Raw genomic sequence first — 19,103 nt, forward strand, 5'->3', positions numbered from 1 at the left:
ATAAAAAAACAACTATTTGAAAATTGCCTTTCGTAAACTATAAAACAATATCTGGGAGACCGAGCTCTGCTCGGAAGACATATAAAAACTCAACAATGCGCGTTTTTTCCCAGAGATAAGACCTAGCTAGATCGATTTATCGCCCCCGAAAACCCCCATATAGCAAATTTCATCGAAATCGTTAGAGCCGTTTCCGAGATCCCCGAAATATAGGTATATAAATAAACAAGAATTGCTCGTTTTAAAGGTATTAGATTAGCTAGATACCTAATACCAAATAATACTATAATAGGCATTAAGTCCGTTGGTACTATATTTTTTATAGTGTACCCAAGAGTTTCAGTAGGTACTCGTTACTATAAAGTTGATGGTATACATATAAGCAAGTAGTTATACTTATCACAAGGGCAATCAAACTATATTACAATTTATTATACCTAGTCACCGATGAATAAAAATTCTCGCCAATTATTCTTAACAAGGGGCCACCCGTCCGCTATCAACAGTGTATTTAATTAAATGTGACATCTTAACACTCTCCGGGGAGTATCCCGTCCCAAAATAAAGAAAATGAGAACAAAAACCGACTACTGCGAAATCTGCAAGAAATTACGATTTAATTACAATAAAAAATGTTAGTTCCAGGAACTTGTTGTAACAAATGATGAATTTTGTGTTTATTGGATGATAAAAATACCGTTAAGGTGACGTACATATATTTTTTTTAATAAATAAATAAATAATAATAAAAAATAAAATGCGTTTATTTTCAGACAACAAGGTCCATAGTATTGTTAGTACGTACTTAAAATAACAAATATAAACTAAAATTACAACTTAAAATTAAAAACTAAAATTATTAATACTAAACTAATAGGTACTACAACTAAAATGAGTTAGTATTACTTAATTTAATAACAAAAAATCTAAAACTAAAAGCCCTGCATGACAGCCGTGCGAGCGGTTCACCGAGGCGCACGTACAATCGGAGCATGCAGCTCGTTAAACCTGCCGAGCACGGCGCTGTCCTGCCTCCCGGCCACGACCTGTAGGAGACTGTTGGGGCTTCCCCTAACCCGTCTGATGAGCGACGCGACTTTGTTGCGCATAAGCGCATAGAAGTCATCAATGTGCGCGTCGGCAAACATGCCTGACGCGCTGCAGTAACGAGGAAGCCCCACCATCGCCCGGAACAGGTTATTATACAATATTCGAAGGGTATTGTACGCTCTTTGGGTATAGTTGGTCCACAGACTGCTGGTGTAGAAAGTTTGGCAGTATGCCTTAAAAAGCGTGACCTTGACCTCAAGTGAACAGCCAGCAAATCTGCGAACCAGCATGTTCCCTCTTACAGACAAAGCCCTTCGTTCTCTTTCGATGTCACCATCATCCTTTAACTCCTCATTTACAATGTGCCCAAGGTATTTAAATTGCGAGACTCTCTGCAATGGCGAGCCATTGAGATATACTGGAGGAATAACTGCTGGCGGCTTATTTTTGCCTTTAAATACCAAGAGCTCACTCTTTTTGGAGTTGTATTTTAACCCATGCTTTTCAGCATAGGTCTCACAGATCGCAATTAATTTACGCAAACCCCCAATCGTGGGCCCCAACAGCACCATGTCGTCTGCGTAGCTTATGTTATTAAAACAAACTCCGACCACATGACATCCAACATAGGTGCTGCTGAGTTCCTCGATCAGCTGATTCACGTAAATGTTAAAGAGCCTAGGAGAAGTTAGACCCTCTTGCCTTACCCCGCATTCAAGTCCATATTGGTCAGACAACGAGTTTGCCCATTTAACATTATTTGTTTGATGTTGGTACCAGTACGACAGTATGCTTATGAGCTCGGCAGGGACACCCGCATCCTCGAGCTTCCCCCACAGGACGTCATACGACACTAAGTCGAAAGCCTTCGACAGGTCCAGGAAACAAGCGTACACAGGGGTTTTACGGTCCAGGTAGTACTTAACTGTGTTTTTTAGAGCCAGTATAGCACTCTCAGTCGACAGACCCTCACGAAAGCCAAACTGTGCATCGTGGAGCTTAGTGTGTTTACTGAGATGCCGGTCCAGCACACTATCAAAAACTTTCGCTATTACCGTAGCCAGTGAAATAGGCCTGTAATTACCCTTGTCCGCTATGTCTCCTGTTCCGTTCTTCACTATCGGCACAACCAGTGTTCGCATTAAGTCCCGTGGGAGGTACGAGTGACTTAAACATAAATTAAACAGCAAGGTCAGCACTCGCGGTAGGTGCGGTCCAGCATGTTGCAGGTGCTCGATACTGAGCCCGTCGTGGCCAGGCGACTTCCCCCTCTTCATGTTCTTAATTGCATCTTTAATTTCTTTGCAACTGAAGACGAGGCGTTCGCCCGGCCGCGCAGGCCCCCGCTCGCGCACCCGCTGCACCGACCCTAGAGGCGAAGTCACCCTAAAGTGATCCTTAAACAGATTTGCAATTTCAGATGTTTCTGTAACTGCATTGATACTAATAGGTAAACTTTTATTTTTATTCAACTTCTTAGTACCTTTCCAATATTTAGAAAACTGTTTTTGAAAATGATGAGATGCTAATTTATCCAACTCGAGTTGTTCCTGCTGTTTGACACACCATTTTAACTTTGATTTGAATATTTTAATTAATTCTCAACCATTTTAACAATGTCAATTGCTAGTTTCCTACCTCTTCTTTCTGTTGCTTACTGTGCATCTATATGCCTAGAGTTGTGCTCTTCTCGAGAACGTTCTCCCTTTTGTATGGGGAATTTTCTCGCTCGTGAATATTTCCTATAGTAAGTTGATAATTTATATCGTCCGGTGACAAGCAAAAGTCACTAACTAACACCATTGAAATTATTGGACAATAAACCGTGTTACAAGTGTAATAAAGTGCATTGTTACTTTAATTTTTTGATAGTACTTAGTGACTTTTGCTTGTCACCCGACGATATTTCCTATAGTAATTGAACCTATATATCGTCAGGTGACAAGCATAACTCACTAATTACTAAAAAATATTAAACAAAAATCAACCTTATTTAGGTATTAATATGGTTCATTATGGCTATTAACTTGTGGTAGTAATTAGTGAGTTTTGCTTGTCACCTGACGATATATAGTTGATGTAGGTACCTACAATGTTTTTTTTATAAATTGCTCATTTTATATCTAAGTATTTAACTAGATTTTGTTGTAAGATTCAACATATTGTGTCATCATTACTATTATCTATCATATCCCCCCGGTTTTCTCAAAATTTACTTTTTTTGTAAAAAGCATCAGACCACCAAGCGCGCTATAGAGAAATGCCGGTCGTCGCGCCGTTTTAATACAATATTATGAGGATAAACAACTTGTTAGAAATGGCTGCGCCAGCGCACAGGTGGGTAGGTCATTCAGATGTGAATAAACTGTGAGTGAGAGTTTCTACGGAAATAAATGAGATGTACCTATAAAATGGTTAGAATTACGAGTATATTAATTAAGGCAACGTCAAGGCAGTTTATAGTTTTATCCTCCTGAGTCCCCCTTGTCATTATTGCAGTTTTGAATTTGGAACCATATTATATTCCATTGTAATTCAAAATTCCATTTAGATTAAATCCTTTATAAAGGCCTCAGGGACTCAGGAGGATACAATAGAAGATCGGCAACGTGTTATGTGACTCCGCCTGAGTTGCAGATATCCATAGGCTAAGTTAACGACACCAATATTTGACCCGTACCTATGCTAGTTTGCCACCGACGGGACGTGGTATAAAAAAATAGGTTCAGAGGGCATACCGTGAACCACGTTCGACGTGTTGCCTCTCTGTGGCACTTCTAAATTCGTACGTAAGTGTGACAAGGAGGCAACTCGTCGAACGTGGCTCGCGATAGGCTATCTGAACCTATTTTTTAGGTTCTAAGGGCTAAGGAACTTAATACTAGAACTAGATACAAAACAGATATTTCTCTGTATTGAAATCTAATTTAAGCTATACCTACTAAAGCTTTAACCTAGGTGCTAATAATTTCCCTTGCTGCCTACTAATAATTTCATGCCGTTTTTAAAATTCAAATCTCAGAAACTTGAGCAGAAATCGGTTATAGAAGGCCTGTGCCTAGTCTAGCCCTGCCTATGTTTACATCTCAATATTATTGTAATTAATTTTCCTCTGACATTCGAACAACTTAACTGTCAGATGTCAGGCCGTTTCGAGAAGCGAGATCTGAAATGTAAGTACCTAATAATTTATTCTTGATTTAATGTGGACTTGATGTTATTCAGCGCATCTCTCCTTCACTTAAAATTGCTACAAACGTGCTGCATATCTACAGAGTATCTCCAAACATCAAATTAAATATTGTCTTCGGTTACCGCGATAGTTACTCAAGAAATAAAACTAGATTGGTATGTAAATAATGAATTTAAAATACCTACATCCCCGCGTTTCGAAGCCTTTGCAACGTGTTTCTGGTCAATGGGAGACTCTCGGGTTAAATTCATTGGCCCCATACATTCCACAACACTTCTCTTTCCGCTCAGACTCTACGCGCAATAATCCGTTTGCACAATTTTATTTCAATATCAAATCAAATTCAGATGTTTAAAGTTCGAATACCGCTGCAGTGTATGTACTTATTAAATAAACCACAAGTTGCCACAACTTGTGGAGTGCACTCGAGGGTCTCGAGGTTGATTGCGCTGTTTGGCCGGACCTGGATAAACACGAGAGTAGGACTTGTCGGCTCGAATGCTTCCTGCTGATGACTTGTTTAGTTTAGAGCCTCGACTTAGCGTTTGAAAATCTCTACAATACAAATACTCGAGGTGTAAATAATAATTGCAATTAGGCATTAAGATGATCGCACATTTTCATCTCTCTCTCGAAATAGCCCAATAAATGGAATAAGCCGCGGTGTTGGAATGCTCTCATCAATTGTAGCGCCATTTCTGGCCGCGTAGCCAAGATGCCGATCGCTTACGCTCCGTAGCGATCGAAACGCAACTGTCACTGTCGCACTAATATGGAAGAGTAATAGAGAGACATAATGCTTTTCGTTGTCGAAGCGATAGCGATTGTAACCTTGGCTAGGCCGGCTGATTAGATGTTTATGGCTATTGAGGCTATTACTCGTACTCGTCACTTGTAGAGGGTTGTCACGATATGGTATCATCTTCCTCGCGTTATCCCGGAATTTTGCCACAGCTTATGAGAGCCTGGGGTCCGCTTGACAACTAATCCCATGATTTGACGTAGGCACTAGTTTTTACGAAAGCGACTGCCATCTCACCTTCCAACCCAGAGGGGAAACTAGGCCTTATTGGCTAACTAGGCCGATGTTTTCCTTCACCGAAAAGCGTCTGAAATGATATTTCGTACATAAGTTCCGAAAAACTCATTGGTACGAACCGGGGTTTGAACCCGCGACCTCCGGATTGAAAGTCGCACGCTCTTACCGCTAGGCCACCAGCGCTTTTTTTGTCACGATATGGTATAGTTTTAGGTAAGTACGTCTCCTGAAATAGTCCATTAAACGGGATGACCCGCTGCGGTGGAACGCTCTCATCAATTGTAGCGCCATCCCTGATTAGATTTATGACTGTTCACGGGCTTACTATTCACTTGTCACTAGGGTTGTCATGTCACAGTTTTTTTATACTATTAAATTAATTTTTATTAAATAATATTTCAAGAGTTTTCCTGCAAAAGTTTACACCCGTAATTCTTAACCCATCGTTAGTGTATTTATAAAATATATTTATGAAGTATAAACATCGTTAACGTCCATATATGGCGGCGCGCGCTGCGTCACGCAAACCATTCCAAAAAGTGTCGCTATCTGCTCGCGTTAGTTATCAGTTTTTTAGGGTTTCGTACCCAAAGGGTAAAAACGGGACCCTATTACTAAGACTCCACTGTCCGTCTGTCTGTCTGTCACCAGGCTGTATCTCATGAACCGTGATAGACAGTTGAAATTTACACACAGATAATGTATTTCTGTTGCTGGTATAACAACAAATACTAAAAAGTACGGAACCCGCGGTGGGCGAGTCCGACTCACACTTGTCCGGTATTTTTTTTTTATTTTTTTTTTTATTTATTTTTTTTTTTTTCCACACTTACAACTATCTTTACAGGTGCTAAACCTAAGACAATAGTGCAACTATTAACATATATAATTATATATCTATCTAACATATGTATATCTCTAATTGATGTTATGTCGCATATAACATAATATGAACAATGTGGACTTAGTGAATTCAGTCAGAGAACACCAAAACAAATCAATGTTCTCGGCGACTAGGTTAAGGGTCCGCACCGCGCGCGTCAGCGGCGCCTTCCCGAGCAGGTTGGTGCGCCCGCGCCGCTCGGCCAGCAGCCGCGGCCGGAGCCGCCGCCACACGTACCTGTCGGGCACGTACAGGCTCACACAGCTCAACACAACACTGTTGTAGGCTTTCCCCCGCAGCAATCGGAACAAGTATGTCGCCAGACACAGCTCTCTGCGCACCTGCAACTCGTTGTATCCCACCATGCCCAGGACAAACAACGTGGGATACATAAGAGGGTAAAAAGGATATACTCCATATTGTCGTAAATACAGAAAACGAATAAATTTATTTTGTATACGTTCGATCATTAACTGGTATTTCGCCTCATGCGGAGCCCAGATTACTGCATTACATTCGAGATTGCTGCGGACGAGAGCATTATATAAAGCCGCAACTGCTCCAATGTTCGTAAAGCTGTGAGACCGACGCAGTACAAAACCAAGCATCCTGTAAGCTTTTTTACAAATATTTTTAATATGATCCCGAAATCTCAAATCAGATGTAAATTTTAAACCTAAATCTTTAACCTCTGTTACTTTTTTTAAATTTTCGGCTTGGATATAGTAGTCGTGACAGATAGGGGTGTGCGCACGAGAAAAAGTAATAGTCACGCACTTGGATGAGTTAAAATATAACTTGTTACTTTCACTCCATAAAACGACCCTGTCTATATCGCTCTGGAATTTGACGCAATCTGCAGCACTATTTATGGGTAAAAATAACTTTAAATCATCCGCAAACAGTAAGCATCCTGCATGTCTGATAATCTGGGGCAAGTCATTTACCATTATAATAAATTCTAAAGGACCAAGGTTGCTTCCTTGACTTACTCCAGACCTCACAACATAAGGATCCGACCTGTGTCCGGCGTACTCCACATACTGCCGCCTGTCAGTCATGTAACTCGCAAAGAATTTCAATAAGTGAGGAGTCAAGCCGACGCCAGCCAACTTTCTTAGCAGGATGTCATTATCGACGACGTCGAACGCTTTTTTAAAATCAAAATAGGCGGCGTCAACCTGGCCCCCACTGTCCACCACTGGCATAATCTGGGACACGTAGCTGAGCAAGTTAGTAGTTGTACTACAACCCGGCCGAAACCCGTGTTGCGCGTCCGAAAGCTGGCTCTGTATCTGTTTATAAATCATATTTTGTAGCGCTGACTCAAAAGCTTTTGCGGGCGTGGACAACACTGCAACCGGCCTATATCCATCAACCCCCGTGCCACCTCCCCCTTTAGGAACCGGGACTACACGAGTTGTTTTCCATAACTCTGGGAACACTTCGTCGCGCAAACAAGTGTTATAAATATGTAGAAGCGGTTGACTTAACACAAACCGGCAGTCTCTAAATAAAAAAGCCGGGATGCCATCAGGTCCGGCCGAGCGCTTTGGTTTAAGGTTCTTCAGAGCTCTCATCACATCAGCCAAATGCAGCATTTCAAAGTGTATTCGCAAGGAGCTTGACACGCATTCTGCCTCCGCGACGGCTGCGTTCACGTCCAGCTCCGCTGGAACGGTGCTATACACAGATTGAAAGAACTCTGCAAATTCTTTAGCACACTCGTTCTCGTGGAGAGCCATTCCGTCCTTAAAAATCTTCTGAGTGCTACCATGCGTGGTCTTAGACTTTACATAGTTCCAAAAAGCCCTTGGGTCCTCCTTCAGATGAGCTTGGACCCGTTCCTGATATTGTACGTAAGCCATTTTAATCAAATATTTTACCCGTGCCCTACACTTTGCAAACGCGTTATAAGTTTCAGAGGATTTTTCAACTTTATATTTTTTATGAAGGGCCGCTTTAGACTTTATTTCACGAATAACATCAGCGCTATACCAATCAGGATAAGTGTATCTAAAAGAACAAGGCCTTTGCGTTTTTTTAGGCACATATTCGGTTATAACGCTGTTGATAATTTCGTAAAAATAACGCATACATTCTTCTACAGTATTAAAATTATATAGCGGAGTCCAGTCAATGGACGATAGTGACGCGTATAACTGCGGATAGTCTGCCTTAGCAAAGTTCCACCTGTGTTGCGCCTTTTAATACATTTAGAAAAACTCTTTTAAAATAAAAGTATCAAAATTGTCGAAGAACTATTTCTTTTGATCTGCGGTGGCCCATAAATACGTTGACGAAATTTTTGATACGTTAAAAAAAGACAAAAATCCATCAAATCGGTTACGTACAAAATATAAAGAAGCTGTGGTTGGCAACCCTGCTCAATCGAGTGATGTTCACATGGTCTCACGCTGGCTGTCCAAATGTTCAATCTTCACCGACGCATATGTCGAAACCGAAAGCAAATTTAATCTTATTTATTACCTCTGACTGGGCTGACTGCGTCTACTCGTACTTTGGGAAGGCGCGTATATGGTTGATTGCTTAATAAAGTTTATTATATTATAAGTTTCGGGATGACCATAGGGCGATTGGAATGAATAAGTTAAGTCACTCGAACGTAACCGCCGCCATACAATCGGAGTTACGGTCTCATTTACAAACGACATACTGAAATAACATGAAATTTGTCATTAAAATTGTATATATAGTAACATATTGTCTATGTCTGGAACTAGTTTTAGTTGCTAAATATTGTAATAAAAAGAAATAAGAGCGACCGAATTATTACCTACATACAAAACTTAAAACTGTAAACTACAAAAAGCTAAATTTTAGATGTAAAGATAATACCTACCCAACCATTACGTATTCATTTGTATGTATGACTATTGATAACTAAAACATTAAGGGAATACATATGTATACATATAATTTAACTACCCTATCTTAACTTCCTTCGGTATGAAGTGGATCAAATGGACATTCTGTTAACGTATCTATTCTGTGGTACTGTTTATCCCTATAACGTTGAACCCAAAGATAACTAATTAGGTACACGCGGTGTGTCTTGTAGTTTAACAAAACTCTTACGACTCCGTCGGCAGATAAGCCGTAGTTAAGAACTTAATTAAGGTAGATTAGTGTAAAGAGAAAGTATGTGATCAGGCTACTGACTTGGACGTGTAATAAAGTTATGGTATAGTTATCAAACAAGATGATAATATTTATACACGGTACTTTCAGTACGGACCACGAGGCCAATGATACAGGACCTTTATTAACACCTTCGCTGCGGCAATTAGCGTAACTTCGTAATTATAATTAGTATAATTACCCATACTTTGCATGGGGTCTCTCGATCCCCTTACCTACGCATTGAACGTGTTAAGAGAGCTACTGTTTTGAGAATCATCCATTTTATGTTCTTGCTGAACTGTGCTAATAACGTAATAAATAACCTAACGTTTTTTTGTAACTATATGTATTAATTTGTATAATAATTCAAAATTTCCCCCACAGCAAATGTCACGGGACCAGGGGGGCGACTTTTGAATTTAGCGGTGGAAAATATCGAAAAGATTATTTTTGAAATACGAGCGATAGAAATTGGAATTCTAGTGACCACTCGTTTTCAATTCTATCAGTAGAATATAAATGCCTAGTAGTGGAGATATTATTGAACGAAATCGAGCGGTCGAAATTCAATAAGCGGCCCCCTGAATATCTACATACATACAATAGATTTGACGATATTATTTGATTGAATACTGTTCGGATAGTTCGTTACTTAATTATGTAGATGAATTAAATTTGATAATTGGTGTTTTTCGTTATCTGCTTGCTTTAGTTTACGGAACCCTGAAATCGGAAAGTTGGTAATAAACAGTCATCTATTGGGCCGTCGCGTCGGCGCGGTCAAGGCGGCAGTCACGGCCGGCCGTTGCGCGCTGACATTCAGATGAGCCGATATTACAAACGCCTACTGAATACTCGAAAGCTAGCTCAATTCAGCACGGGTTTTATAGGATCCAATTCAGATTGGTAACTGGTAACCTTGAAGATCGCTCACGCTGATTAGTGCACGCGAAATGAAGTGTAAGCAGGCCTGGCTCACTCCGCGATTTCGTCGCTTTGCTATAGGTACCTAGCTAAAAGCACATCCGTCCCACACCAATTTTGGTGGTTAGCCATAAGCCGCGCGTGGTGCTGTCGCCACCTAGCGGCCATATCTGTCCTGATCGTAACAGACGCGTTTTGTTAGAGAGTGAGTCTTCTGTACCTAGTACTATTATTTATTCTGTGGTGTAAGGCAACTAAGACGATCGTCAGGGTCATATCAAAACCAGTTCAAATTCAAAACCGTACCTAACAAGTTGTTTAAATGTATCGAGCTCAAAGTCTGGATAGCAAATCGAATTGTCCGTAGAAAAACGAGGCAAATTTGACAGCATCCCTCAATTTTGGGCACAAGAGACATTTTTTTCGTTTTTCTGTCTGTGTAGGTCTGTAGGTTATAAAGGATACGAACTGTGCGGTTTCATAAGAGCGATCTTCGATTACCGTCACAGTCGTTACGCATTTCAAGGTCTCACTTTCCATTGGTTCTGAGACGAGTGCTCGTTCAGCGTCGGGAATAACGTCCCGTGCAATCCTGCGCACGTTATGTCGAGCACAAACAAACAACACGTGCCTACTTGACAGACCGGCGAACGGTCTCGTTAAACTGGCCATACAATAATGTACCCAGGTGTTTTCTTAAACGTGGTCGGAAATGTACACATTTTCTTTGGAAGAAGAGTTGCCCAATTTGAAACTTACCTATCTGATTTCAGTGTCTTCAGTGACTCAATTTAATTTTCTTGCTTGGTAGTAAAATTATCTACTGTGATTTTTTTCTTTTTCTGTTGAAATAGCGGCGACTGTACAATAAACATTAATAGTACCTAGCAGATAAGACTACGCGTCATAAGTATCTACTATAATAGTTTTACAAAAAGAGATATGCCCATAAATAAAACAATTGAACTGTAGTTACAGATATATCTCCATTTGTAAAAGCATTAGAGGGTGCAATATACTTTTACCACGTTTTTCTATTCGCTACAATTGATGTTAACTGTACTGCATTGTTTATTTTAAGATTAATTTGAGTCTATAATTTGTGATATTTGGTATAGGTACTTAGGTACCTATTTATAAATACCTAAATTATTAATTGTGTGTATTAAATTGTTTGTAAGGGGGACTAAATAGAAATTCGGTTACTTACATTGTGTGTGTAGGAGTGCCTGGACGCGGTCCATGTGATACAATTACTTATAACGATGGCTGCCAACAGCAGCGATCTGAAACAATACATAATTATTTAAATTATTGTCATATTAATGTAGGAAAGCGGACTAGTTCTAACGAGATCTCTTCCAGGTTGGAAGGTCAAATGGTAGTCGCTTTCTTAAAAAGTTGTGTATTGTAAATTATTCGGGTAAGGTTGCCTGCGAGGTCCCCAAGTGAGTCGTGGTAAAATGCCAGGACAACGCTACAAGATGATGATTGCAGTTGCATTCTTAGTTGGATTGCATAATCGGAAAAGAACCTAACCACGCTGGGTAGGTTAGGTTAAACCACCTGTTCCTATAGCTACGAGTACTTTGATCATCATCATCACAGAAGAGTGTAAAATAAAATTCCTAATCATCACATCACCGAGGATCACCAACCCCCAAGTGTAGGTGCCTACTGGAAAAACTATCTTGAAATGATCTCTTATGAATTGTGCCAGGAGGCCACTTTTACTTAAAGATTTGAAGTACAATAAACAATTTATATGTAACTTCTTTTTTAATTATGTTACAACTTGTTCTTCTAGCCTTACTTACGTACCTATACTCTTTTTAAAATACCTTATTAATATTGGACAAGTACCCAAATATGAGCGTCCTAAACGAGAGTTAAAAAATTTATAATTACTTCATTCCTCCAAACAGAATAATATTAATAAAGCGACTCTCGTTAATGTCTATTTAAATAGGTACTTACACGCGACATTAAACAGAATAATGACATGGTTGTTGCGTTTCAGATGTGCAGTCTTCAACGTTTTTATTGTTTTAACGATAGAGTTTAGTTTTGGTTAAGGATGTGTAGGTAATTGTGGTAATAATACAGTATTTAAACGATGAATCTGAACACTTTCGGCTCCGACTGACGGTCGGTCGATAAAAGTGTCGATAAACTTATCGATAAAGGACTCGTGTCTAACCGTAAACTGAGGGATGATAACATCTACATTTGGGTGTGGCCCAAGTGGAGAGAAGCAGCGAGCTTATCCGTTTTTAATTGGTACCCGAGACAGGCATAACAGCTTTAACACGCGTCTAACAACAACATATGCCTCTAACACCTATCACTGCCACCTGAAAATCTGCCGAAAATTTATGACAAACAGGCCTGAATAATATTGTGAATTCATAGCGCTTCCATACAAGTCATTTAAATTGAAATTAATTCGTAAAGAATAAAAGCTTCTCTTCAAATCAAATCCGTTGTAACGCCTGTTATAACACACCACAGCGGTCGGTATAGTCTGTAGATTCGTAACAGACCCCGAACTGCTAATCCTTTGTCTATTGTTAAGTAAAACCGCACGTGCTACTTACCTGCAAAAAAGGGTCTTAATTATTCTAATTGGCACCTGAGCGCGGGCTAGTCCAACGCTCAAAAAACCTGTGTAGGTGCGCTCTCCGATAACGCGCATTCGTTACGTATCTCGATGACACATTTTAGACTGGTTCGACTCGCCAGCACTCGTAACCGTAGAGAATTACACGACCCTTTTTTTACAGGTAGAGGCACGTGCGGTTTTACTTAACAATAGACAAAGGATTAGCGGCTCGGGGCCACTTACAAATCTGCAGACTATACGCACAGAGTTAAGTGACGAAAATTTAAGAAGAAATAGGCATAAGGGATGCCATCATAGCTATTTATGAATAACAAATAAAAATTTTACAAACAAAAATAAATATACAAATGGCGAATTTAATGCCTATGGCATTCTCTACCTGTCAACCATTGGGTTAAACAGAGACATGTTGCTGCAGGAGAAATTCATACTTTACATGCAGAAATGCACTGAGGAAGATCTCCTGAGACACCCCGAGGGTTAGAAGTGGCAAAGCATTGGCAAACAAAAATTTAGTTTTAAGAAGTTTGATCCCTTTACATGAACAAGAAGCTTTTTGCTAGCAGAATGAAAGATTCATAATGTAATGTACAAGCTCTATATGTTTTGTCTTTATTTATATACCTATATGATATTATAAGTAATATAAGTATGTACCTATATTTATTATGTATGTATGGTTTGTTATTACCTATATTACCTGTATTTGTTGTTGTTGTTAAAGTAGCATCGCCCACAATCTCTCTGCTTTGCCTAAAGGTTGACTAGTAGAGATTGCCTTATTTCATTAAGGCCGCATTTTGTACCGTAAGGTTTTCTTTTGTGCAATAAATGTTAAATAAATAAATAAAGAAAAAGAAAATCAGAAATTTAAAAGTGGAGCCAAACTATGTGTTTTTTCTGCTCAACGTTATTAACTTACACTAGATCCTGCGCGAGCGCAGTCCCACGGGATTGGGCTCGTTTACAAAAGGGCGGAGATGAAAGCCGAGCGTTAATTACCGGCGTGACTCGAGACAAGTCCCCAGGACTTTCAACTGTGAACCATTGCTGTGAACTGGAGACCAAGAGAGCTGGGAAAATTGTAAATCGAAATTTTCACTGTTGACTGTCCTATTGAAGCCTTCTAGTTCAACCTACCAATTATGTATATTAAAATAAATAATAAATATTAGGGACATCTTACACAGATCGACCTAGCCCCAAACTACGCATAGCTTGTACTATGGGTACTAGGTGATGATATATCTAAATAAATATGCTTATATAGATAAATATGTCGGAACCTGACACCAGAAAGATGTATTGCAGCGTTATAGTTCATTATTATTACGCCTGTATAAAATCGATTAGCAATGTTGAGCTACGTATTATTTGGTTGTAACAAAATAAATAAATAATGTGTAGAGAGTAATGCCGTCTATTGGAGCATTGTTGAAATAAAGTTGCGTAGAGAGTAATGCCATCTATTGGCGTGTTGTTGAACTAAGATGACAGGTAGAAGGCTTTGGAACGTCGAGAGGTTTCTCTCGAGTGAGCGTAGGCACGAGTTGGCATTTCTGTCGGTATGTTGGTAGACTGGTCGAGCAGGTTTGCCAACTTGACTTGAGGCGGGAGCAGGGTGGCTCCGCCGCTGGTGGTTCTTCTTGGTCGGACCGCGCTAGAGATCGGACGTACTCGTTAGCCAACCTCGTGCCTAACTCGCTACGTTCCTGAAGGTTTATACCTGAAGGATTATTCTGATAGCTTATAGAATCCCGCGTTCTTTAACCATTTAGCTAAGTGTTTTATTTCAAGTGTTATTTTGATTTCTTATGTTTCATTAGAAGCTTACTTTTGTGAAATAAAGAAAGGATGTTATATGTGTTGTTTTGAAAAGATATGTCCCTCTTGAGTTTGTTGCCGGTCCCATATTGGGCTAAATCTTCTCAGGTCAGGGGTTAGGGTATGAGCCGGCCTAGTTTGACTTAAATAAAGATTTGAACGGTTTCATGTGATCTTTTTATTTTCAATTTTACCAGTCAACATCTTAATAGCAATTAGTTCTTTTTATCATTTAGTTCTGAAATATAGTAGGCACTAGTATGGTTAACGAGTCAGTATGTTTATTTCATGCACTGGTAGCATGGTAGCATACTGGTTTAGCTGTGAAGTAATACATTATCGTACTACCCCCACGCGCCCACCGCCTTTAGGACCATCTGTCTTCGACATCAGCAAGTGGGATGGATACAGAGTTTCATGTATTGCTTGCACAGCCACCTGGGAGCGTGGTGTATTTCCGTGTGTTTTGGTGACCTACATTCCATAATCTGGACACGTGGTAATGGTAAGCTCACGTGTCTAACCTTTATTGAAAGGTGAGGGCAATTCATTGTCATTTGGTGAGAATTATTGTGAAATTGTGAATTATGATTGAGGCAGTCTAGCATAACGGTTGTGACGTGACGTCATCTCTGGGATCGTTACGTTTCTTTGTAATTAATTTTTGTAATCCATTTAAATCGAAGCGATCTTGAGTTATTTTGATTTGAAATCCATACTGCTAATTAAAACCAAGTATTAGCTATCACGATGTGATGTTATTTCATCGCTCACTTGTTAATCTACCCTCAAATATGAATTTTCATGAAAATAAAAGTGCACTGTTAGAAATTGATCCTGCTGATTTGCCAATGCATAGGATTAGTAATCTTTAACCTGTAACGTTTAGTAATTAATAAAATTGCGACAAATTATTGCCCGTAATGCCGTGATAGATCACAAATCGTGCATACTATGGAAACATGAGCTACGCATATGAAAATTAATGTTACAGTGTCCTGCAGCCTGAGCCGAGCCAACTTACAGACACCATTACGCATGTGACACAGAAGCAGCTGTGCAGTATCATCTGTGCTGGAGATTTGGAAATAATAGGACAGGTTTCGTTCTAATTGTTTATTAGTGAATTTTATTTTGAGTGTAATGGCGAAGCATAACAGTCGAACGTAACTAATAAGCTGTCACTTTTCGTATTGGCCCCTTTTACCGTGTTACTTATTTTTGGAACACACGTTTGTTTGTTCATAGAATGAAATAAAACGCACTCATCGAAGTTTAAATTTTATTCTGAGATTTTTGAAGTCCCGTATACATTGGAAACATGTTTTTTTTTTGTCTGCTACATTGCATTTAATAAACCTTTGAGTTTATCCTGCTTACATGATAAACCTGATGCCGTGCTAATGATGATTTCAGTAACAGCCAGCTATGTTAAACCACATCGTGCATCTCGCCATCTGCCGCAGCAACGGCAACTGCAAGTCGGAAAGCATCAGCCTTCGTGCTTGGGTCGGACTTCACCACCACCACCTTTGACTTGGTCGCGACGCGTGCATCATGCTTTATTAATCTGGTGAGCAGCTCCCATATCGTTGGGATTATTTTGAGATGTTTTACCTACTTCTGTATAGAAGTGTTGAGCGAGTTTCTGTTGTTAAAAGCTAAAGTAGAAAGCGACCTTTAGTGATTTTGATCAGTAATGTTCAGTTTCAGTCGGTCAGTTGACGCTGATAGTACCAATGGTTCTGAGTAACATGATTTAAAGACCTGTTTTTATTTTCTTTTTGGAATTCATTCTTAACATTGTTTTTGCTTTCGATGGACTGAAAGCTTGTACTTTCGAAGGACTGAAAGTACGCCCGATGGACTGGGAAATACTGTCATGCTTTCGATGGACTGAAGGCAAGCCCGATGGACTGGGCACTACTGTTTTGCTTTCGATTGACTGAAGGCAAGCCCGATGGACTGGGCACTACTGTTTTGCTTTCGATGGACTGAAGGCACGCCCGATGGACTGGGCACTACTGTTTTGCTTTCGATGGACTGAAGGCACGCCCGATGGACTGGGCACTAATGTTTTGCTTTAGATGGACTGGCTATTGTTTAGTGACCGCATCAGAAGTGCCGGAGCATGTAAGAGGTGCACGTGGTCTGCTTTTTATGTGCAGAATGCTCTTTGCGAGGAGTAGCACTTACGCGGCTGAGATGGTTACTACTGACGAGGGTCTGGTATCTGCCGAAGGACTGGCAATGCACCGAAAGACTGGTGTTGTTTTGTTAAAAATGAATTCCCGTTGATGTACTGCGTTCATATGAGAAAAATTGGCATTATTAAGTCAGAGAGCTATTTATTTTAAGATGTCCTACAATGATTATTATCACATATGACCAAAGATTTTTTTAATGCCAGATAATTTCCCCGTAAATTGATATTGATGACAATAGTAGTGATACTGTCGAGCAATGAATTAGAGCTGTTGTGATTTGTGTTTTTGATGTTTGAGATTGTTCTGTTTTCACATAAATTTGAGAGTATCCGCCAGATGGAGGCGATGATTAATGGAGTGTATCCGCTAGATAGCGGCGATGATTACTGATTATTTTTATTAAGTCGTTGCTCGATGGACTATTTTTGACTAGAGAATTGAGGATTGTTAAAGTAATTTTGAACAATCATTTTTTCTGGTTGGATTGATAACAAAGTTTGATTTTAATAGTAATTTGAGAGAGACCCAAATTGTGGGTCAGGAATGACCGAGCGATGAGATACTGCGCTGATTATTTTGTTACAGAATCAAATGCATACACCCACACACGAGGACGTGTGTAGCGCAGGACGGCCGTGTCGGAACCTGACACCAGAAAGATGTATTGCAGCGTTATAGTTCATTATTTTAGACGCCTGTATAAAACCGATTAGCAATTATTTATTTATACAACATACGCAGGAAGAAACAGAAATAACAAATCACATCACATAACATATTATTACCTATACACCGACTGTGGAAGGCCTGTCATCCATCGTCTCACAATACTTCAGACACTCACGCAATGCAATGTTGAGCTACGTATTATTTGGTTGTAACAAAATAAATAAATAATGTGTAGAGAGTAATGCCGTCTATTGGAGCATTGTTGAAATAAAGTTGCGTAGAGAGTAATGCCATCTATTGGCGTGTTGTTGAACTAAGATGACAGGTAGAAGGCTTTGGAACGTCGAGAGGTTTCTCTCGAGTGAGCGTAGGCACGAGTTGGCATTTCTGTCGGTATGTTGGTAGACTGGTCGAGCAGGTTTGCCAACTTGACTTGAGGCGGGAGCAGGGTGGCTCCGCCGCTGGTGGTTCTTCTTGGTCGGACCGCGCTAGAGATCGGACGTACTCGTTAGCCAACCTCGTGCCTAACTCGCTACGTTCCTGAAGGTTTATACCTGAAGGATTATTCTGATAGCTTATAGAATCCCGCGTTCTTTAACCATTTAGCTAAGTGTTTTATTTCAAGTGTTATTTTGATTTCTTATGTTTCATTAGAAGCTTACTTTTGTGAAATAAAGAAAGGATGTGTTATGTGTTGTTTTGAAAAGATATGTCCCTCTTGAGTTTGTTGCCGGTCCCACATTGGGCTAAATCTTCTCAGGTCAGGGGTTAGGGTATGAGCCGGCCTAGTTTGACTTAAATAAAGATTTGAACGGTTTCATGTGATCTTTTTATTTTCAATTTTACCAGTCAACATCTTAATAGCAATTAGTTCTTTTTATCATTTAGTTCTGAAATATAGTAGGCACTAGTATGGTTAACGAGTCAGTATGTTTATTTCATGCACTGGTAGCATGGTAGCATACTGGTTTAGCTGTGAAGTAATACATTATCGTACTACCCCACGCGCCCACCGCCTTTGAGACCATCGGTCTTCGACAAATACATACAGTCGACTCTCGTTAATTCAAACCCGCGATAATTCGAACCTCTCTATAAGTAATTCGAAGTTATCACGAGTTCCCTAGAAAATCTCTTTATATTTCGAAAGAAATCAATACATTTTTAAGCACTTGGTAATTCGAACAAAAAGTCATCGCTACGTAACAAACCGACGAGTTAATTCAAACTCATTGGTGTCAATCACTCGACAATTCAAAGTTATCACTGTTATCAGATTGCAGAGGTACGTTACGTACCCCTACGTTTTGAGATAAGTTCAAGTTCATCGTTGCACGAGCATCTGTTATTGTAAAAGCATTTCAGGCACTAAGGTATTTCTGATAAAAAAAAGTTATTGAAGCAAACTACATAATATTACAGACTTCTTCCGAAAGACTAATAATTAATTCACATTATGTATGTGCATGTAAATATGTACCTACCTCTAACCTTTTGATATTGTTAAAAAATTAGCAGTTAATAAATCATAATTAATTAAAACCAAA

General features: G+C 39.6%; 1 protein-coding gene across 1 annotated transcript in view; it reads right to left on the reverse strand.

Annotated features, from left to right (window-relative positions):
- LOC134799147 (papilin) overlaps positions 1-19,103 on the reverse strand; it is a 167,248-nt gene that overhangs the window by 54,042 nt on the left and 94,103 nt on the right. The window contains exon 2 of the mRNA XM_063771554.1: positions 11,444-11,519. Within this exon, the coding sequence (XP_063627624.1) occupies positions 11,444-11,519 (76 nt within the window). The remainder of the gene's footprint in view (positions 1-11,443; positions 11,520-19,103) is intronic.

The sequence above is a fragment of the Cydia splendana genome, chromosome 18, assembly GCF_910591565.1.
Source record: "Cydia splendana chromosome 18, ilCydSple1.2, whole genome shotgun sequence".
NCBI lineage: Eukaryota > Metazoa > Arthropoda > Insecta > Lepidoptera > Tortricidae > Cydia > Cydia splendana.